General features: G+C 39.2%; 1 protein-coding gene across 2 annotated transcripts in view; it reads right to left on the minus strand.

Annotated features, from left to right (window-relative positions):
• Positions 1–21,467, minus strand: part of LOC124165232 (cartilage oligomeric matrix protein) — a 248,320-nt gene that overhangs the window by 142,751 nt on the left and 84,102 nt on the right. For both annotated transcript variants that reach the window (XM_046542537.1, XM_046542536.1), the window contains exon 2: positions 12,382–12,552. In XM_046542537.1, coding sequence (XP_046398493.1) covers positions 12,382–12,552 — 171 coding nt within the window. The remainder of the gene's footprint in view (positions 1–12,381; positions 12,553–21,467) is intronic.

A 21,467-nucleotide genomic window follows, 5' to 3' on the forward strand; every position in this document is an offset into this window, starting at 1 on the left:
AAGGCCTCATGGTTGGTAGCGTCCAATTGAAACTTTGAGCAGCGAAAAAGGTTCCATTTCCGCTGTCCAGTGGGGTTAAATAGGATAGGTAGGTACTAAATTCTACGTTAAATAATCACTTTCGCTCGAAAGGGCCTTTTCTGGTTACTCTGCCAGTTCTAGCAATATGAGCCTGCAGTTCCTTAAGGATAGTATTTTTTCGGTGATATCTGACCTACTGAAATTGAATCACAGGAATACCAAACAATTCTTGGCTAAGAGGCTTTCTGACTGTTACAAGGTGTGGACAAATAGCTTCCATGCTAACTCTGGTGACATTATCAAACTTCTTCGTGATGATCAATTTTCCTCATTACCATCGACTTTTTAACCCATAAATTCCCCCAAAAATTAGATGCATAGAGGCAGTTGAGAACATTGTAGTAGATAGAAAATTTAGTAATTCGACAAAATTCCCTACGGTCTCAGACGATTTTATAGCGGTTTATAGGTTTGATTCTATGAATGGTTGTCATATCTCGTCTCGCTCACCCCAAATATTTGTATGACTCAGTCAGTTAATGGTCGGAAGTGGGCTTTATAGTATAGTGATAGTCCTCGTTTTATTTAATTTGAAAAAATATTTTTTGCTACGCAATTTTCATCACCCGAAATATGACAGCGAATTCTATACAAAACTTTTAGGCAATACAGCCCCGGTAAAACGACGAATTTATTATCGTATATTTTATTTGTTTACACTTTTTCATGTTAAGAATTCACATCTTCCGTATTTGAATATAGAATCAAATTCTTTTTTACTGCTTTTTTAGTGCATTTCTTTGTGTGAAATGTTGGAACATCTTAGCCCTTGAAAGAAAAGTCCAGTTTGCACCTCTAACGCTAATAGAAATCGCTTTTGCTAAACATGAACATCCTAGGGGGTTATTTAATTACCTGATTCACTGATCATAGGTGAACAATAGCTTGATAGTGGGTAGAAACCTCCCAGAATTTTCATAGTATTCCTCTTATTATACCTCATTTACTGATTTCAAAGTTGAGCCATTCCTCTTGCTAATCGTAGCTAATAAACAAACCATGATTTCTATTCTCCATACGTGGAGTTATGAAAATTCGGAATAAAAGTTGAGGATGAGGAGGTTAAAATATTTTTTTCTAGTTTGATTATTCAATCTTCCCATGGATTACTTCTGTTTAATTTTAAATTTAATTCAATTCGATTTTTTTTCTAATGTGTGTCAACTCCAATAAAAAATTACGTCACCTGAGTGGAGGTCTAAGGCGTTATTTAAATTTATCTTTCGAACGAGAAAAATCTCCATTTGCACTCAAATTGACTCTGACCTGTTCACTGACTTCATTCGTTTGCGTGAATGAAGTCCGTTTAAGGTCGCCCTCATACCTGAAACGGTCGCTAATGCCGCGATTAATTTGCAGGTTCTCCCGCAGCTTGAAAGCGTATTTCTCCGAGACGACCTTGAATGGAGTCATTATCGCTCCTTGCCTGCCTGTCTCTCGACTCGAACCTTCAAAGTGTCTCAATCGTGAATGTTATTTCATTCATGATAAGGTGTGATGCGGAAAGGAGACGTTAGGTGCGGTAATCAATTTAGAATACATTGGAAAAACTGAAGTTTTTTATTTTAATTTTTTTTAAATTTTATTAAAAAAAATTATTAAATAATTTAATTATTTGTTTTAATTTATTTAATTTTCTGAAAAAAAAACAATTTTATTTTGAAAACGGAAGAATTACTCTCAAATAATGGGACGACCTAAGTTAGCAATCGGTCGTAAAATACCTCATGGTAAGGAAAAACTAATAGAGAAGAAATGTAGCGCCAAGCTTCGCCGGAATATCAGTCTCGTTTTCTTTTACAACTCCTCATGTTTTTATCCAATGGTCCTGTATATTCTGTTTATGTTTATTCGTAACAATGAAGCGAAATCTTACCCGGTAATTTTGAAATGCCGTATTCTTCGCTGGTGACACATGGATATCTTCTATATTATTATCTTTAAATTCCAAAAATTTTTTATTTGCGTTAGTTGGAAAAATTGCGCCGCCTATTTTGTGAGAAATGAGTGCTTTCAATGATATCATTATTTCGCCATCCTAAGTAAATTCTATATATCTGTCGCAAGTTACCTTGTTTAACCCACGCCGTGCCGGAATATATTTTTTTTTAATCTTTCACTAGTCCCAGCCAAAGGCTGTCTCCGGTTCATTTCTGTAAAGGCCATTTCAGTTTCAATATTCACCATTAAGTCATAGTATGGCTAATGGGTAAATTAATGAGAGTGGATACAGTTGGTTAAAAGGGCGTATTCGATAGGTTACGTTTGCAAACGGTTCTTGTTCCCAAAGGGTGTCTAATAATAGATTGTCAGTAGCCAGGATAGATTTTTTGAAAACAGTAAATTTGCTTTCATTTCCGTAAGTATTGGACTTATTTGGGGGTTTTTACGTCAATCCTTACTTCGTATGAACCAACGGGCGCCTACCAACTTTCTGATCATTGAATTTTCACTACACTTTTTTTCTGCTGGTGTGATTCTGTAGCCTTCAGCCATGCTGGTGAAGATGGAATATAGTGTGGAATAAATAATACAAATCTAGCATGCGTTAAAAGTATGGGCCTAGAATGAATAAATACAGATTGGAGACCTACTGAAATGTTTTTATAACGAAGAACGTTTAATATTGCAGATAAAATGAACGTTTAATATTACCTTTCAAATTTGATGCTGAATCCTCTATACCCTCTGTTAAAAATGCTAAAGAGCTTGACAACGCTCCGGCGCTATTTCTTCAAAATATTGACTATCGAGATATTTTGACTTTAGAAAGAGATATAACAGTTATGACGAGTCTTCAGAGTATAATTAAATATTGCGGTCATTTTTGATCTAGAAGGAAATTTGGAATCTTTGTTGATTTCCTCAAGCCATACTGCACAAATTACAGCTTAGGTGCTGGAAAGCGCAAACTTATCAATACTACAACTTGACACTTAGTGCCTAATTTAACATTTTATCATCTCCAATTTTCGGGATTGAACGATACCGCTTTTTGCAAATTGAATACTTAAATTCTAGTCAGAAAAATCCCCAAAATGACAGTAGAATAGGCAAGGGCAATGCTCTCGGCAACCAAAATTGAACTGAACGCTTTGGCATAGAGAACATTTAGTTCATCTCTTAATGGTTTCTCTTTCATTCTGTGGCCACGTTCCATTTGTCTAATAGTGTGGCTTACCTGTCCTCCTTCGCCACTCCCGCCCTAGTTTGCTATGCTATTCACCGGTTAGCCGACGCTATAAATGCCCCATCGCGCTGGACGAACGCCATTACTCCATTGATCGTATTTAACGTCATTCATCCTTCTCCATAGTAAATAATCAATATTGAACTCGGTATGACTCTACAAAGACACATCACTCCAACTCAACCTATCTTATAACTGACGACCTTTGTGAAACGTTCTTACAAATGTGAAACCTTTCCGATGTGAAAAATAAAAGAATAAAATTTTGTAACGTTCGCTTGTATATTTACATATACATGGATGATCTGGATTTTGGAGATGTGAATTTATTATGAAACCCTGATCGTGCTTATTTAGATATATAAGTGAACCTAACAAAGTTTTGTTCTTTTAATTTCCATCAACCTATCTTGTTTTGTCATTGGAGCTAACTTGTTCCTTGTTTGTCTACGCTATCATCCAGAAATTTATAGGTTTTATGAAATAGACCCATTTTAAAAATTTACCTCTACTTGAAATATGAAAGATCTACTCTGAGGAAATACTAAGGGAAAACTGTCGTCACCATCATAAGTCAATTGTCGTGAAATTGATTTGTCACATCTATCTATATCTATCAAATATAAACATCGTTACTGTAGTGGTCTGATTGATGTTTGAACGAGCTGTAGTAATGGTATTACGTTTGAAGGACCATATCTGTTCGTGTAGATGATCTAAGTTTAACTTCAAGGCAGATATGGATTACTGAGGACCTAGATGAGGCGAGTTCAAAGTGCATCTATTCCCAGACTGAGAAGCAGGTACAAAGGATGTCTCTAGCTCTCTTCGTTTGGCGAGGATGTTTTTGGGGGATACCCAAGAGCTTCACATCAAAGGGATACGAACCTGCGACCCTTTCGGTCAGTTGCCTAGCTCTGTACCCACTCGGTCATTATACTCTCCTTCAACCCCGATGCGTTACCGAAAAAAACACAAGGGCAGAGTGGCGATTTTTCTCACTTGCACTGACCCAGTTACATCAAGTGTCTCATGAACCTTCCTCCGAAACCGTCATATAGCTAATACGCTATGAAGGAGAAATTAACCCAACCCTTTATATCTGGAGTGGAGAATGCCCAAATATATACACGTTTCGCGCTCTTTTTCTTTGCGAAAAAATACATGGCCACGCGTCTAACCCAGTGACGTTTTATTATTCGCACGCGAGACGAGAATAGCCATTCTTTATATTTTTAAAAATATCACTCCTCCGACATCTTTATTGCCCTCTCCCCCTTGTTGCAGTTTACGTTCGCATAAATCACTTGAGTCCAATGAAAGGAGAACGTGTTGTGCTCTATACGTTTTCACGGCTCAATTGTCTTATCCATATCGTGAGTGCATGCTTGGGCCGCGCCAAAGATTAACGGGGCCCCGTGTGCTTTGATGTCTGTATACGTGCATATATTGTTTTGACAACCGAAATGGCTTTTTGACGAGGCAAGTAATTCTGGAAGTCGTCCTCAACAATGGAGACTCCGCTTCGATCCGATGACGTGTACCCACACCATATGTCACGCGTTATATCTGTCGGTTCTCAAGATGAATTCAGATTAAAATTTGACCTAGTAACGTAATTTTCCTTTTTCTATCGTTTTTCTCTATTTTTAGTATTACAAAGTTGGTTTATATCCCTGGAAGTTTATGGAAGTCAATGTTACATCGCTCTGGATTTCTGCTAATGCATTTTTCTGATCTAAGTATAGGGTTATAATCAATTATATTGTTTTTAAAATTTTGCTGTGATGTCATGTGGCAACGTACGTAATCAATCTTTACTTTATGTTGATATAAGAAAAGGGTTTAAGTGCTAAATGGGTATAAGTACGCCAATGGCATAATGGCTTCTTTTAATGCATAACTGCTCTGTTTTTGCAATCGATTTTTTGTCCAAATTCCGATTATCTAGAGTGCTTAAATTATCAGGATAGCTTAAAACTGGAGGTTAATACAATTTTCTTGCACTTTTGCCATGATTGGAACAGTATCTTGAGTAATATTCAGAAATAAAAATTATGTATGGTTATTAGCCACAAAATCGGCTCGAATCCAATGAAGAAGCTGCAATTATTAAATCTGCAATGAATTCACTCAAGAATTTTTGCAAATGAACGTTCGCCGCGACTCTTGCCAGACTCGCAGGTCAACATTTTTTCCTTTTTAGTTAATGAAGAAAACTTTGTTTTGTAAAAGTTTTTTAAATGTTATCATCATTGCACAAATATCTCTTTTACATCCAATGCTGAAAAATTAGCAGAAATGAAATAAGATGAATGGTGATGGGGAAAATTAAAAATATGTGACATCTTTGCTTTGGCTGGGGAGTTAGACTAAATTGCAACTGAAACAAATTCGTTTCCTTTTTTCCGATACTATGATGAGACCGTGTAAACAGGGTTTTGAGATTTTGATCACAGTGCTTTTTTAGGTATCTCATCAAGACTAAATGACTTCAGCGCATGCCTTTGGAATGCGCTAAAATTTCCACTGCTCTAGAGAAAATATTCAGTCCCCTTTAATCAGCATTTGGCATTTGAGAGTGGAACGAATGCAAATATTTCATCTCGCACCTTTCACGTGATGCGATATGCCTGTCACTCTCAGCATTTCTGTTGAGGGATCGTGTTGATATCATTGCATTCTTGCCCCCCAAACCTTGGCCCAATTGATTACTTTCCTATGGCTAATGTACATATGTCGCTCTCTATTGGGCCTTGGCAGACTGTAAAAATTCCTCTCACCTGTCCTTTGACGACAGAAGATGACCTCAACTCGATATGGCGGTCCTCGAAGACTGGCTCTCAGCTCGCAACAGTTTGACTATGTGGCAGAGCATAAGTATATGCTATTTTAGTTGTTCTTTTTGTGCGAGGTATAAATGATTTGTTATAAAATATGCTGCTTTAATGGTGGAGTTAATAAAGATCGCTTACGATCGCAAAATGTCGGAGATCATGCAAAATTTTCTCATAAAACTGCGCAACCACATTGTGAACTGGCTGTTTGAGGTGAGTTTTGATATCACTGGTACAGCAAAGTATACGCGCCTTTGGCGCTGACAATGTGTGACTTCTTTTCAGAGTCTCAAGTTTCCAGTTTCTAATGCTAGTATTTCCAGGTTTAATTAATTACACACTATTGTTTCCTTCTTACCCATCCTTGTGTCATACAACCCGATGCATGCCATTTATTACGTTCCCAATTTTATATCTTATCAAGTATTTCCAGGTCCGACAGAAGCGATAAATTAAGAGAGATATTTTGCCTCATAGTTCTTAAGGACTTAAAGAAATGCAAGTCGCAATCTTGCTCGGACATCTTATTTATATACATGTTGACTACTGGTGCTCTAACATCCCCTGCTACACGCCTTTTTAGGCGGCTTGCGAGGTAGGATATAGATGTATTTGAAGTATCGAATAGTTGTTGTTATCATGCGAAGAATTTATCTGCTAGAACAGTAATCTCATTAGTTTTGTTGGAATTATGCAGTTTAATATTTCCGTGACATCAACCTTGAAAAGGAACACAGTGAACCCAACTTTGACAGATAGATTTTTGGATAAGATGTGCAAGTCACTTATGGCTCAACAAATTTGTAGATATATACATTTATTTTGAGACATGATGGCCTGATGAAGACAATCGTCGAAGGACAGGTGGAAGGCAAGAATGGAAAAGGAAGACCTCGAACAAAATATATGGAACAAGTAAAGAGAGATGTGAAAGAGAAGAAATACGTAGGAGTGAAAAGATTAGCTGATAGGAGAACTGAGTGGAGAGCTGCGTCAAACCAATCCTAGGATTGTTGACCAGTGATGATGATGATACATTTATTCGCTATTCCCGCAGTTGGAAAGGTAGACAGAAGTAGATATGTACTAACCGGTCCTAAGTGTAGATAAAATTGACTTGAGGAAGATGTTTTCAAAAATATCCTAAAATATTTGGGATCTGGATCATATTTAAATCGCAACGTTTTTTAAACCCGAGAATGAAAACTAAATACACAACGCCAGTACCTCGCGAGATCCATGTTCATATATTACACGATTGTGTGTCTCCCTATTACGACGGTGAAAGCGATGAGGTTTAGAGCTGTTTATTCTCGCTGTGCTCCTCTGAAATTTTCACCTGCTCGCTAATTTCTTCCGTGGCGCCAAAAGGTCGCCGTACTCGAGGGACTTAGGAATGCACTAAATGATTACCACCGAGTATAGACGTGGAAGTGAAGTGCCGCCTTTGGACGTTTTACAGAGGGAAATAATCTTTGCTCCACTTGAACTATGCAGAGTGAAATTTAGGAAATCGAGATCCGCTTCCATTATCTTCCGTGATTTACATTCTTACCACTGTGTTATTTTGACTCCAATATTATCCTATCGCAGTATTCAAATAAAAGGTGATTTCACTTTTCCACACTAATTAAAACATCGAAACAACATAATGGTTGAATAATGATTGCAATAATTATAATATTTGTGGGATAAAGCAATTACATTTCTTGTATGATGTTAGGCACGATGTGGTGGAAGTTCGTAATATTGTTGAAATGACACATTGCAATATTTCCACTTATAGATTTATTTTACACCATCTATAAGTGGAAATATTGCAATGTGTCATTTCAACAACAATTACATTTCATTTTAATACGTTGAACTTCCACCATTTCACCCCTGAATCGGTTCAATGTACTACTAATATTATAATAAATTTTGTCATTTTTATTTGCCTTCTTTATGTTCTTTAGGTGTCATATTTTCGCCTATTTTTCTTCATTTGTCTCCATGTGCATGAAACTGGTTGTTTCAAGTGATATGTGGTCGAGCCGTTCCATTTTACGACTTAAGCATTCAAACATCATACGTAAGTATTATTGTGCGTGAAATAAAAATTCATTATTTCGTCAAAACGGGATATCGTCACATTTTGCCTTTTTCATAATTATTATAAACAAAACATGTGGAAAGAACCCTCGTTGGCCTCATGTCTTGGAATTAATGGTTAGAAAGAGCAAAAAATATTTTACCGGCGATTAAAAGTTTCATTTGCCCGGAGACAGGCTTGCGGAAAACAGACAGGCTTTGGAAAACTGTTCTTAGGCAGTGATTATGCCTCAATTTCATCAGAAATGCCACTGGCCGAATGTGCTTACCTGGGTGGCCCCTTCAGGGTATAGCGAACGAATAGTCCCACTTTCTAATGTCCGTTCGTGGATCTAAAGCATTTCAAATACGAAGGAAGTCGTGTGGGAGTCTTAGGCATGTAATGATCAGCCTGCTTTGTGGTCTTAAATGGGAAATTACCGCTAGGAGAATTATAGCTGCCGAGGGGTATCGGTGTGGTCTTCGATGTGTGCCCTTATGATTTGGTAATTTTGGAAGGGAAAGTTAAATCCCTAATCTTCGTTCAAAGTCCTCCAGAGTTTGGCGCTGAAAGAAACCGTTACCTACTCCTCGCTTTCGTCAGCCATTTCGACTGGTCGTTCAAGATTGATCAATTAATTGAAGGCATCGTAGTTACTATTGGACATTGAAAATCACTGCTTACGGCAAAGAAAACTTATAAATAAAAGCAAACAAACTATGTATAAATCCACCAATTTATTTATGTGGTACTGCTAGTTTCGACGCAGCGGCGTCATCATCAGGTACCTACAAAACTTAGTAAACTCTGGAATGATGATACCCCCTACACGAGTGAAGCCGAGAAATTGTTATGCTTACCATTTAGGGAAAGACCGCCACAATAGCGATACGTTGAAATACACGTAAAATCGCGTAGCTTACAATTTTCTCTCACATTATAAGTAAATATAGTGTTTCCGGAGGAATCTGCAATACTTCAGGAGGTAGTAGGGGAGGTAATTTGAAGCATTTTTCGTCCATAAAAAGTTTTTAGGATGCACTTTGGAGTTACCATGGAAACGGTTTTTCTTGGGTATCCACCCTTTTGGACATTTTATTTATTGCTCTGAAATTTTAAGGGCAATAAATAATTAAGGGTGGACGAAAATGTGCGAATTATAATTTTCTTAAACAATTAATCTTTGATCTTAATTAAACCTCAGAGTAAGGATGGGGGAGAGTGCGCTTTGGCTACTGCGCATGTAGTCAAGATCCCGCACTTACATCCCACACTTCCCGCACTTCTTCCCACAAGAAGAGTAAGGATTCCCGCACTTCTTCCCACGATCACGTGGTAACCATGTTGACCACAGAATCTGCTACTGCGCAGCCTGAAAGCGCCCTCTACCCCAATCCTTACTCTAAGAATTAAACGAGAGATTGGAGCGGGTATCAACAATGCGATTACACAATTTCACCCGTTTCGATATTAATGTTTTGATCCTCATCATTCTTTTGTAATCAATCTTTTTTACCAATTGATGATAATAATTACTACGCTATAACCTGCCCAAACGGTCGCCTCTATTTAGCGGCAACGTCCAACAGCGGCCACTTTTGAATAATGTTATACTCAGAATAACGTAATGTGCAATGATGAAAGGGGTCTGAAACTTGTGTTGATTGTACTTGAGGTGCGTTTCGCTTATTTTAACGCTATCCATAACCAGAACGGTAGCTTATTTTTACATTGGGCTACGGAAATTTGCAGAAATTTCACCTACCTACACTTTTCATTTACTTACACGGACCGAGATTCTTCAGAGATTTAGCAAAATGTATAGGTTGTCTAAAATTGCCAACACCACATGCAAAAACGTCACGTGACCGTTGCGGGTGCTTTTACTTTTGTTGTTACATTTTGGAAAACAAATGAAGATCAGTGAGCACACAAACCGTTCCCCTCCGCACCGATATGACATCTTAAGGCCTGTTTACACGGTACATTAACATGTACGGGATAATGTCTAAATGTATGAACGCGAGAATGAACGCCAAAATGCACCGTGTAACCACCCAACTTGTGCGAATGCATGCACAGAAAATAGAACCTGTTCTAATTTGGTTCATGCATTCGTACATGTTCCGTTCCGGTCCACCAAAATCATTCACGCAAACGTACATTAACTTGTACGTGTTAATATACCGTGTAACCAGGCCTTTATACTGGTTGAGAGAAAATGCTTACAAGTGCCCTTACCATCTCCTAAAGTATTGCAGATTCCTCCTGAAACATCCTGTATTATAATCTCGCATTTAATGTCAGCAATTCAGTGTTGTTTTTTTTTTACCTCCACCATCTATTCAGGGAACATGTGATGCTCTCGCCTTTTCCCACGACTAAGAGGCATAGTGTTGTTTTTTTTATCCTCTGTATGATTTTACGTTGTCTGAGAGAGAGAAGGATGAATAGGAATGAAGAGTGCATACGGTTAGCTTGGGCTGCCGTAAAAGCAGCTGAGTCAAGGTGGGCATGTCTCCCTCACCGTTTGGTTGTTGACACTGCTATCGAGCAGCTCAAGAATACATACTCATCCCCCCATACGTGCGGGATCGAGAGAGGAATGAAGAGAGGGAATCATTCCAGAATTTCCACGATACCTCGTGTCCTCGGCTCATTCTCGTTCGTCTGTTGGGCCCTATAAATTTTTTATGGAGTATTTTTATGCTGGGCGTTGAACGCATACCTCCTGCTCGACCGGCCTTTTTTTTGCTAACGGAGTAAACGCTTGAAACTTAGATTTATCTATACGATATAATCGTACGTGAGACCCGTAGCAACATAATAGCAAAAGAGGATGAAAATCGATATCTCCGATTTGTACGCGTGCCCAAAAGAGATTAAAAGTAAACGTGCAAAGTAGCGCATCTTTCACAAGTGTTGACATCACGAGCCGTTACTGAGGACCCATAGCTCCCTCCTGACCGGTCTATTTTTGTGAAGGATTATTTGCAAACAACTAACGCTATCTTCTTGAAATTTTAAGGGAAATCAGAAATGAATTTTACTTTCTTTTCTCAATCAATACGCTCGCTTCGTTAATTACAATGAAAGTGAGTAGTTGAGGCGCGTAATGAGATAGAAACAACCTTATCACCAAGTAGTTTTTCTCGGGGATAAAAACATCCCTCACACCGAATCATCTATAGATATAATACATATTTATGTTATACAAATTGTTACACGTTGGCTATTTTCCAGGAGGTATTAGTTAACTAATTATATACATTGAAAAATAAAACTAAGTACTTAAGTCAAATAAAAAATTTTAAATTTACATCGGAATTTGTCTCGTCCTTTCCCGGCGAATAATGGCAGCGAAAGTTTCTCGGGTCCCGGGATTAGATTTCTGAATCCTCGAAGACGATGGGCGAGTTGCTAGTCGAAACTTTGGAGGAGACATGGAGGACATTTCCCCGTGGCAAGACCCGAAAAATCTTCACTGGTATATTAAAATTAATTTTCCAAGTTAAATTTTGAGCACCGATTCTCCAAAAATCTTTAAGTTGCCAGGGAATCTTTAAGTTATACTATACAAAATAGACAAATCTTTAAATTACTAGATGCGATGGTCAAGAGATAATACTGTATGGTATTGAATATTGTTGCAAATATGATGTCTCGGACTTAGATCTTTCACCAGATGTTGGCTCTATTAGCCGGAACACGTCTCGTACGCATTGAATAATAGTGAAAAAGTGCGTTTACCATTTATTTCAGTGACCATATACAATGTTAGAATTCCGTCAGATTAAACCTGAAACGACTCAATATAGCACGTGTATCTATAGAGGAGACGGTCAAGAGACATTGAATTATTGAATAATTGCGTTGATTAAATTGCATTGTATAATTGTGGAAAAGTGATACCACCTTTCAATTACTAAAACTATGTTATGATTCCACCAGATTAAGCCTGAAACAACTCTCACTAATCGATATGTCCACTGCAAAAACGCTCAACAATCGCCTACCAAATCAAATCCGCTCATCTAGTAGCCCTAATAGTACTAGATGAGCGGACTTGATTTCGTGGGCGATAGTTGAGCGTTTGTGCAGTGGAGGTATCGAAATGAATGTTTGAGCATCAATAGATGAGATGGTCAAGAGGCATAACACGCATTGCAGTCAGTATTCTCGCAAATGTATGTACTCACATCTCTTGGATCTGCGGTCGAGCAGCAGCATGAACTTCTGCTGCGAGTTGGGGAAGTCGACGACGAAGAGTGTCTCCACGTTGCCCCTCATCCTCCGCCTCGGCTTCAGGTGCTTCAGGGTCACGACGAAGGAATCGGCCGTGACCGCCTCCTCCATCTCCCGCGAGGACTCTGTGAGGACGGAGAAAAGAAAGAGGGGTTGAGAAACAAGGTCACGATCCACGAGCAATGGGCGAGAGGGTCTCACCCAGGTGAGCCAAGTGCGCGCCGAGACTAGACCGTGAATTCGTCTGCATAACTTCACTCGATCGGGTGCGATTTTTACGAGGGTGGTTTGAAAAGTTGTCGGAATCACCACGAGTTGTCAGCGCTAGTGCAACGAACTTTTCAAGTGATATATATATAGGACTGTTCGCTGTAACCACGTGCCACGTCAATGCTCGTGGAAAAAAACTGTGTCGGTGACGTATCTTTTTTGTTGTTCCCGCATAGTCGTTTGCGAAGATGGAAAAAATCGAGATTCGTGCAGTGATTAATTACTTCGTAAAAATACGTACCTATGAAAGCAAAGGACATTCATGCCGATTTCCAGAATACACTGTGGGACTCTGCTCCTTCATAGCCAACTGTTGCCAAGAGGACAAAAGAATTTAAATTTGGTCGGAGGAGCTTAATTGATGGTCCGCGCAAAGGTCGGCCAAGAAGTGTCACTACTCCAGAAATCATTGCAAAAGTACACATAATGGTAATGGAGGATCGCCAATTGAAAGTGGGGTAAATTGCTCTTGCTTGCCAGATGTCATATAAAAGGGTGTCTTATATTTTAACGGAAAAATTAGAAATGAAAAAAATTATCTGCAAGATGAGTGCCGCGACCCTTGACGCCGGATCAAAAACGCATGAGAATGGACATATAAGAACAATGTTTGACCCGTTTTAAGGAAAACGAACAAGTTTTTTTGCACCGGTTTGTGACCAAAGATGAAACTTGGGTCCATTACTATTCCCCAGAGACAAAAAAAACAGCCAAAGCTGTGGAAACTAATGATTATCCACCACCAAAGGAAGCAAAGACAATTCTTTCGACTGGAAAGGCCATGGCATCAGTGTTCTGGGATGTGAGGGGATTCTGTTAATAGATTGTCTCCCCACTTGGAAAAAAATTACTAGAAAAAACTATGCTAACCTCTTAAACTAATTTCAATAAAGTATACGCGAAAAAAGGCCAGGTTTAGCAAGGAAGACTAAGAGAGGGCGCGCGGCGAAATTTAACGCTAGAAGTCGCGTGGGGTGTCGTCGAAACCCTGAATAATTTTTTTTTCTCTTTCATTGGAATGATATTGTTATCAGTGGCGCAGCTAGGAATTAAGGCTTGGGGGGGGGGGGTTTAGGTGCAATTAATAACGGGGTGCGTGGGGGTATGGAATACCCACCAGGATAGGTGAGCGATATGTGCGAAATTAGTAAATTGCGGAATTTCAGGATAAATTGTTCAAAATGGTGAGTTTTACGGCTTTCTGAGGCAAATTTTGATTAATGCTTACACTATTCTATTAGTAATATCAATCCAATTAAGTAAAATGGATTAAACTTAAAAATTTCCCCGAGCTCTGGGGGGAGGGGGGTTATCTCCCAAACGCCCCCCCCCCCCCTCGCTGCGCCACTGACTGTTATTTTGTGTTCTTTGTGAATTGCTTTCTTCTGGACGAGACACGTATATACCTTGGAGTCTCTCTGTCTTCAAAAAATTAAATTTCATGTACTACCTTTACCATTGCAAAAAATATTTTTTATGGCTTTCAGTTCATTAGAGGGTTCAACGCTCGGCTAACTTAAAAATCGCATTTATCTCGTTGATTGTCCTCTGCCTAATATGCCACCAGGAGATGGGTAAAACGTCTCCGCAGGCTATGATGCCGCTTATTTAAAAGAATAAGCTATTTATCAGCTGTCATTTCGGATGGGCATTGGATGGTTAATGAAGCGGCCGTGTTGCTCCTTGAAGCCTATCTTCGGCTTGCCCACTCCTCTTCACACTAACGAAGATACCTCTCCTCGGTGAACCTCAAACCTTCTTCACCTGCAGTGTGACCTCATCAGTGCTAACTGAAGAGGCAGCGCTAGGTCGTCGTGGTGGTTAAATTTACGGCTTTGTGGCCAATGGAGGGGGCACGAAAAACACAATGGAGAATTCTCCAGTCCCATAGAAAATGTGCTGTCACTCAGTGAGGCAGTGAGGGGGGAATACGGGGGATAAACCCCCCAAAAGATCAGAGAATTTTTTAATTTTAATCCATTTTACTTAATTGGATTAATGTTACTTACAGAATAGTATAAGAATTAATAAAATGTCCCTCTGAAAGACGATTAATAAAATGACCCTCACCATTTTGAACCATTTATCTTATTTTTTTTTTCTGGGGAGGGCCCACGCACCTCCCGCTTACCCTAGCAAGTATTACATACCCTCCAGATCTCCCATTATTAGTTGCACCTAAAACGACCCCTACGCTTAATTTGTAGCTGCGCCCCTGCTGTCAGTCACCATTCTGTGAGTTTAAATTGGGTTGCAAAGTCGCTAGTCGCGGCATTGGTGGTTGAGCGATGCGAATTTCATGGGGAAATAAGTTATAATTAGGGTTTTAAAAATCAAAATTTACAGGGTGATTTTCCGCGTCAACGTTTCGGCGGCCACAAAGCTTCCCCACTGATGCTTTTCACTTCATTAAGACAGGCTGAAAACAACTAATGAATGCGGAAAATCATCATAAAAGTTTTTGTTTCCAATGACGAACACCCGCGAACATTTTAACGAAAAATAATTAGGGCTGGCCATGCAAGTTTGATGCCAACTATTGACCGAATTCGGAAGTAGAGCTCCCAGAATATCTAGCAAATACCATAGGAAATCACGTTGACCAATCATTGGCATTCTTAAGAATTTTCTCTCTTCTCAGGTTATTCCTTTGGTTTTAGGCTATCACAGCATCGTAAGTAATATACGAGGAATATTCATAAAGTAAGAGCCGTTTGCTTTTATTTAAATATTGGCGCTTCAGAACACAGTTTTACTCCTGCAGCGCCATCTACTGATTCATTGAGAAGCTATAGCAGCATTTGTTTTGTTTCAGAAGTCGTTTGCTTGTCCGTGAAAGCAAACGACAATGTCCGCCACAATCGTTAATACCGCCAGCTATAAAGTCCCTCTGTCATACCAATCTACGTACAGAACCAGATTTCAACAAACAAGCGATACCAAGAGCAACCACGCACAAATTCCTAGGGGTGATTCTCGACAGCAAGCTAACGTTCATTCCCCACTTGAAATATTGTACCGGCAAAGCAATAGCCGTCCGACAAGCCATCTCCGGTCTCTCCTGCCCTAATTCTCCACTTTCCCACAGCTCAAGAATTCGTTTATACAAAAGCATCGTCCGACCGGTAGTACTATACGCATGTGAAATTTTCGCCAAAAATAGGACAATTCGCAATAAATTAGAAATCTCTCAAAATAAATCCATCCGTCAACTGCTTCAAACTAGTAAACTTGTAAGAATGTCAGATATTTTAGCTTTGCATAAACTCCCAACTATCAATGATTTCATCACTCACTTGGTCAAAAATGTCAAGTCCAGGCTGAAGGGCACTAATAACACATTAATTACAGACATCTGGAATTATGATCCTCATATTCCAACAACACATACACTGCCTCAACAAATTACTCTCCTATGAGTCTTTTCTGTGTCTTAACCTTCTTCTAATCATAGGTTTCAATTCAAAATTCAAAGTTATTTGTTTGTTTAGTTATATTTTTAATTAAAACAAATATAATACCTTTGCTAATGCTGTAGCAAAGTCATCAAAAAAATACATAAAATAATAAATTCTTTAAAGAAAAAAAATAAATAAATAAATAAAAACGGGTTAAAATAATAACCAATAAAAAATATATATATTGGTTTAAAAAAAATACATATATAAAGTAAAAAATATAATAATATTAAATAACCCAACAAAAAAAAGAATATATCATGTTCAACAATGCAACCCTTATCAATGTGATGGTCATGTTAAGGCCAAAATGTCTCTGTTGCAAAAAATTTGACGAACTTAAATGGACTTAAACTTAAAATTGGACGAACAAATTTCCATGAAGAAGAGCGAGGTGGCAGGACCAGTATTCAGACCGATGAAATTGTTTCGCAAGTGGAACAAAAACTGCGATGTGATCGTCGATCGACAATTTATGGCCTGGCTGAACAATTTCCTCAACTTGGACGCACTATTGTCCGCAATATTGTCACGGAAAACCTCTGATACCGCAAATTGAGTGCAAGGTGGGTACCGAAAATGCTCACCTCTGTCAAAACAAATAAGAAAATTCAAGATTTTCGTAGGGAACTCTTAGATCACCCACCGAGCAGTTCTGACCTTGCACCTAGCGACTACTTCTTCTTCTTGCACTTGAAACAGTGGCACGGTGGACAACGTTTCGAAACAAAGGAAACTGAAGAACAGAGTGCTCATTGCTCAATCGGTTCAACTCTTAGGTGGCGAGCTTCAATGCAGAGGGGTTAAAGAAGCTGTTACACTGTAACATCTTCTTTTACAGTACTACAGCGTCTTAACAGTGTTACAGCGGTACGAAAAATGCTTAGAAGTGGGCGGCGATTATGTAGAGAAGTGATATAGATTTAAAGCTACTTAAAGTACCAAAAAATGTGTTTCATATGAGCATATTTTTTCGCGTGACCAAACGGCCCTTAATTTATGAATACGCCTCGTATTTTAGGTATTCATATTAAGGTATAATGCCATTTAGTGTCATTCACTGCTACAAATCACCATTTACTGTGATGGTGGTTTGTGGGATTAAGGGGTTTAGGATAACCTACCAACGTACCTTAATAATAAAGAACAGCACTTTTTTATTCTCTAGACCGCAAGAAACAGTATTTTTTACTGGAGTCACGCATTAATGGTCATTAAGATACCGTAAGTAATAGCCCTGATCTAGTAGGGATATTTCAGCCATAACTCATTAATTCCTGAATCTTTATTACAATTAGTTGTTGCGCCTAGGGTGTCGAAATACCTCCTCGATAACTCAGAAAAATCTTCCTTGACATTTTCTACTTTATTTATCGCATTTTCTCGACGATTCATGCTATTACATCAATGTTATAATGAAAAAAATTATCCTCGATGCGTCGGCCATATTGGTAAATTACGTCGGGGCCTTCAGCGCCGCCATCGGTGATTCTACAAATTCGAGGCTTCATAAATGAAAACAGTTCTAAAATTTAGGAAGAGATTTTTCTTGCGAAAACTACGAGTTAGGTGAGTAAGTAGCTGAAGAGCCAACAGGTTGCAGTGATGCCGCTTGCGAATGGAAAAGAGGGTGAGGTAGGGTGGGTGGGGGTGGAAGGAGGGTGGGGGATGGCGACGAAGCGGCGGGAAGCGCCAACGGGAATCTGCCGAAGAGACCGAAAGTGAAGGAGGCGGGGGTGGAGGAGATCTCTACCGTTTCGGAGGGACCTATGACGACTTCTCGAGTTACAAGATCTAAAAGCTAAGCTTGGTTTCAACCACGGAGTTAACGGTAGGCAGCGATTATTCCCGGTTTCCTTCGGCGTTTATCCTGGAAAATATTTCGCAAAATGAAACGCGGATGAAAACCCGGAAGAATCCTACTGACTACCGTCACTTCAGTGGACCTGAGATAGTCATCTGGAACATCGGCGAAATGTTTGTCTAGTAAAATGGATAAACGCGTAAGGAAACCCGAAAGAGTTGCTGCCTACCGTCATAAGCTCCGCGGAAGGCTACTTGTAAACGTCCTCACAGTGGGCTAGAATTGAAAAAAGCCGGGCCAAAACCTCAAAAACGATTTTGTTGAGCTGCGAAGTTGAAATTCCGCATACATATTCTTAAATAAATTGTTCATAACTTTCCAGATTATTTCTTTCCTGTGCCTTCAGGTTAACAATATATTTGAGGTCAAAGTTGATCTTTGGCGAAAAATACCAACCACAATTTGTCCTAATAATAGCCAACTTTATCCTCGTGCAGCGGTTTCATGAATAGTTTAATTGACAAAATTGTTATGCCATCTTAATTAAGACTTCTTTTTGACGCGTTGGAATTAACTTCTATCATGGTAACTCATAAACGATATCCTCCGTCCATAAATAATCATCAACAGGCATTAATCCAATGATTTCCGAAGAAGAACAGATAGGAGAAAAATGTGCGTATAAAAAGCAGCAGAATGACATTTTTTCTACCTCTGCCATTTGGAATTGCATTGCCTCCCTTCGAACATCATCTGGAAACCGCACTGTTTATCCAGGTCGGACATAAAGGATAAATTTTGAGAGGTAGTATACCGAAAGAGTAGGCATATGCGTTCGTTTTTTTTTTACTCAGAACAATAAACGACTGAAATTAGACAATGGAACTCGGAATTTTATTCTTATTTTTTTGTATACTCTAACAAGTACAATGCTGTTGACCAAACGTCTCCCGCCGCATACCTAGTGATGATGCTAAAGGGGTAGTATTTACACGTTCTCTAGTAATATCATGCATTTCATCGGGAATAAACTTTGGTGCATGCTTAATTAAAGCAGTGAGATATGAAATATGAATGGAGCGGAGAAATGAAGGGTGATTGAAGATCGATCTTTTAAAAACCTTGAGAAGAAAAATGGGCAATATTGGTCATATTATCAGGCATGTAACACGGGGAGGTTTAGTGGTGGATATATGGGAGGGGGGGGTAAGGAGGCTATAGCACCCCCAATTGCGTCAAAACACGCACTAGATAAAATAGTAATTTTTGGAGGTTGCCACTTAGTACAAAAGTATTTAGTTTTATTTTCAGATATATTTACCTACTTTAACGGATTCGAATACAAATTAGCTATAAGCTTGGGGCCTATTTTACACGCATTTTGCAGGTTACAATCCAGTGGCCGATCCACAGAGGTGCTATGGGGGCTAAACCCCTCTTTGAGTATTCAATTTTAACGGGATATAATGTTAATTTTGTTCGGACCCCCGGTACTGCTGGGAGGGTACCCCCTCCCCCTAATTAGTCCCCTCCCTTTTCCCTATCCTTGATCCGCCCCTGAGGAGGTTTAGATGTTATTATTCAAGTATTCTACCGATTAAGGTAGGTTTCCATGGAGTGTTTAAGAAATATTCTGGTAGTCTGCACTCCCCTTTATGAAGTGTGGTTCCAAGATGGTGTCCGAAAGGAAACGATAAGCTCCAAGATGGTAGCAGCTGAAAAACACAAAAAAAAGTGCTGGTCTTTCTGCTTGAAATGCACTCAATTATCTCCTCTGTTCCTTTTTTTCCTCCCACCCATTTCCCCCCCCCCTATTCTATGCATGTAGATGTACGAGTTGAATTCAATTAGTAATGCAACACAATTTTTCACGGTCAATTTCGGTTGAAAAAACTTAGAATTTCTTATGGAATATTTTCAAACATTATCGATTTTTTTCCTATATTTGCATTTACTTCCGATGGGTGACCGCGCAATATGGAGATGTTAAAAAGCCGTCTGTAACCGACGCGCGTTCCCAAGGGGACTGCATAAAGGAGGTTCCATCCCATCATCAAAGCCCAATTCTATCCCATAGACGTTGTTTCCTGTTGCCACTTCGATCGCATTTAATCGGCTTTCAAAAATGTCCGCAGCGTGGTGATGAGTGCAATACGATCCACTTTTCTCCAATATTTCGCAGAATGTTTTTTTGGAAATGCAAGGAATTGCATTGAAGAGTTATGAATTAGATCAATAGTATCATCATGAATGTAAATTTTGGTTAACACCCATAATTATATCTCATTTTCCCCGTGAAACTCGGATCAATTTGTCCGTCAGCGACGCGAGTGGCGACTTTTGTAAACCCATTTAAAGGCACGGCGGGCGACAACACGTTACATGAGACCGACTTTAGGATCCTGTATGACCCACCGTATTGCAGACGCCTGGCGTGAGAATAATACTGCGACGGATTGAGAAAATTCGTGGATGTGGAATGACATCATGGATGAAGACTTTGTGTTGAGGACTATACTCGTACGGAGAATTGTCGCAGTGAGGGCGATGGCCTATTTTCCTCCATTAGCCAAGGCCGAGGGCTATCCGCCCAAACACTAAACAAGGAGGAACTGTTCCGAAGAAGAATTTTTCCGATTGGCCTTTTAAAAGCCTTAGGGCTTCATCATCACGAATCACTCCAGAGTCGACGTTTTATAAATCGCTCGCATAATAGAGCCAATGCTCGTGGTTCTAGCTTGTTTGGCAACGATGGTAACTAGGCGGAGAAATGGGAGTTCAGATTTCGTCACACAGGACTGTATCGGGTCATCCATTTGACTCTAGCCACCAGTGTGGTCTTTTCGCTCTATCGTCGGCTCTTGTTTCCAGGCTTCGAGAAGAGTGGAAAATATCGGCATGATTTTGCTCAAGTCACTCTGGTATTTAAGGGACTCCTTCCTGAATATTTTATCCGAGATTTAAATTATAAACTACTTTAAATTTAGTGTGAAATTGGACTTCCATAAAGTAACACAGCCTTGAGGATGGGAGACAAGTCGTCTCCTCGACGCGTCGGCTTGTATAAAAGCATTAACCAGGCTGCAAACCCGAGAAATATTCGTCAGAGATTTAAATTGTTTGTGTTTAAATTAGGTCGTGATATTGTAATTAAAATTCAATTACAATCAAATAATAAAGCTGAAACAAAATAAGTTCAAACTGTAAAATATCTCTGTGTATAGAATCCAATGAGGTATTGCTGCCATATTCCGAGGTGAGGAAAGAAAGGGATAGGAACACACAATAGAAAGAGGAAAATAATAACGGTGATGTAGTAAATGGAAATAGCCAGAAATCGGAGGGTAAAAACGCGGCCTAACAAGGACTCGAACCCAAAACCTCCCGGTTACCGGCCGGGTGCTCCAGCAATAGGGTGGTTTCCTATTATATTTATTGCCTAAATCGAAAGATTATTACTACTGGAGTACGTATTTCACGCTTTTAGATTTTTAAATGACGATATCTA

This window comes from Ischnura elegans, chromosome 9 (assembly GCF_921293095.1).
Source record: "Ischnura elegans chromosome 9, ioIscEleg1.1, whole genome shotgun sequence".
In the NCBI taxonomy this organism is placed as follows: Eukaryota; Metazoa; Arthropoda; class Insecta; order Odonata; family Coenagrionidae; genus Ischnura; species Ischnura elegans.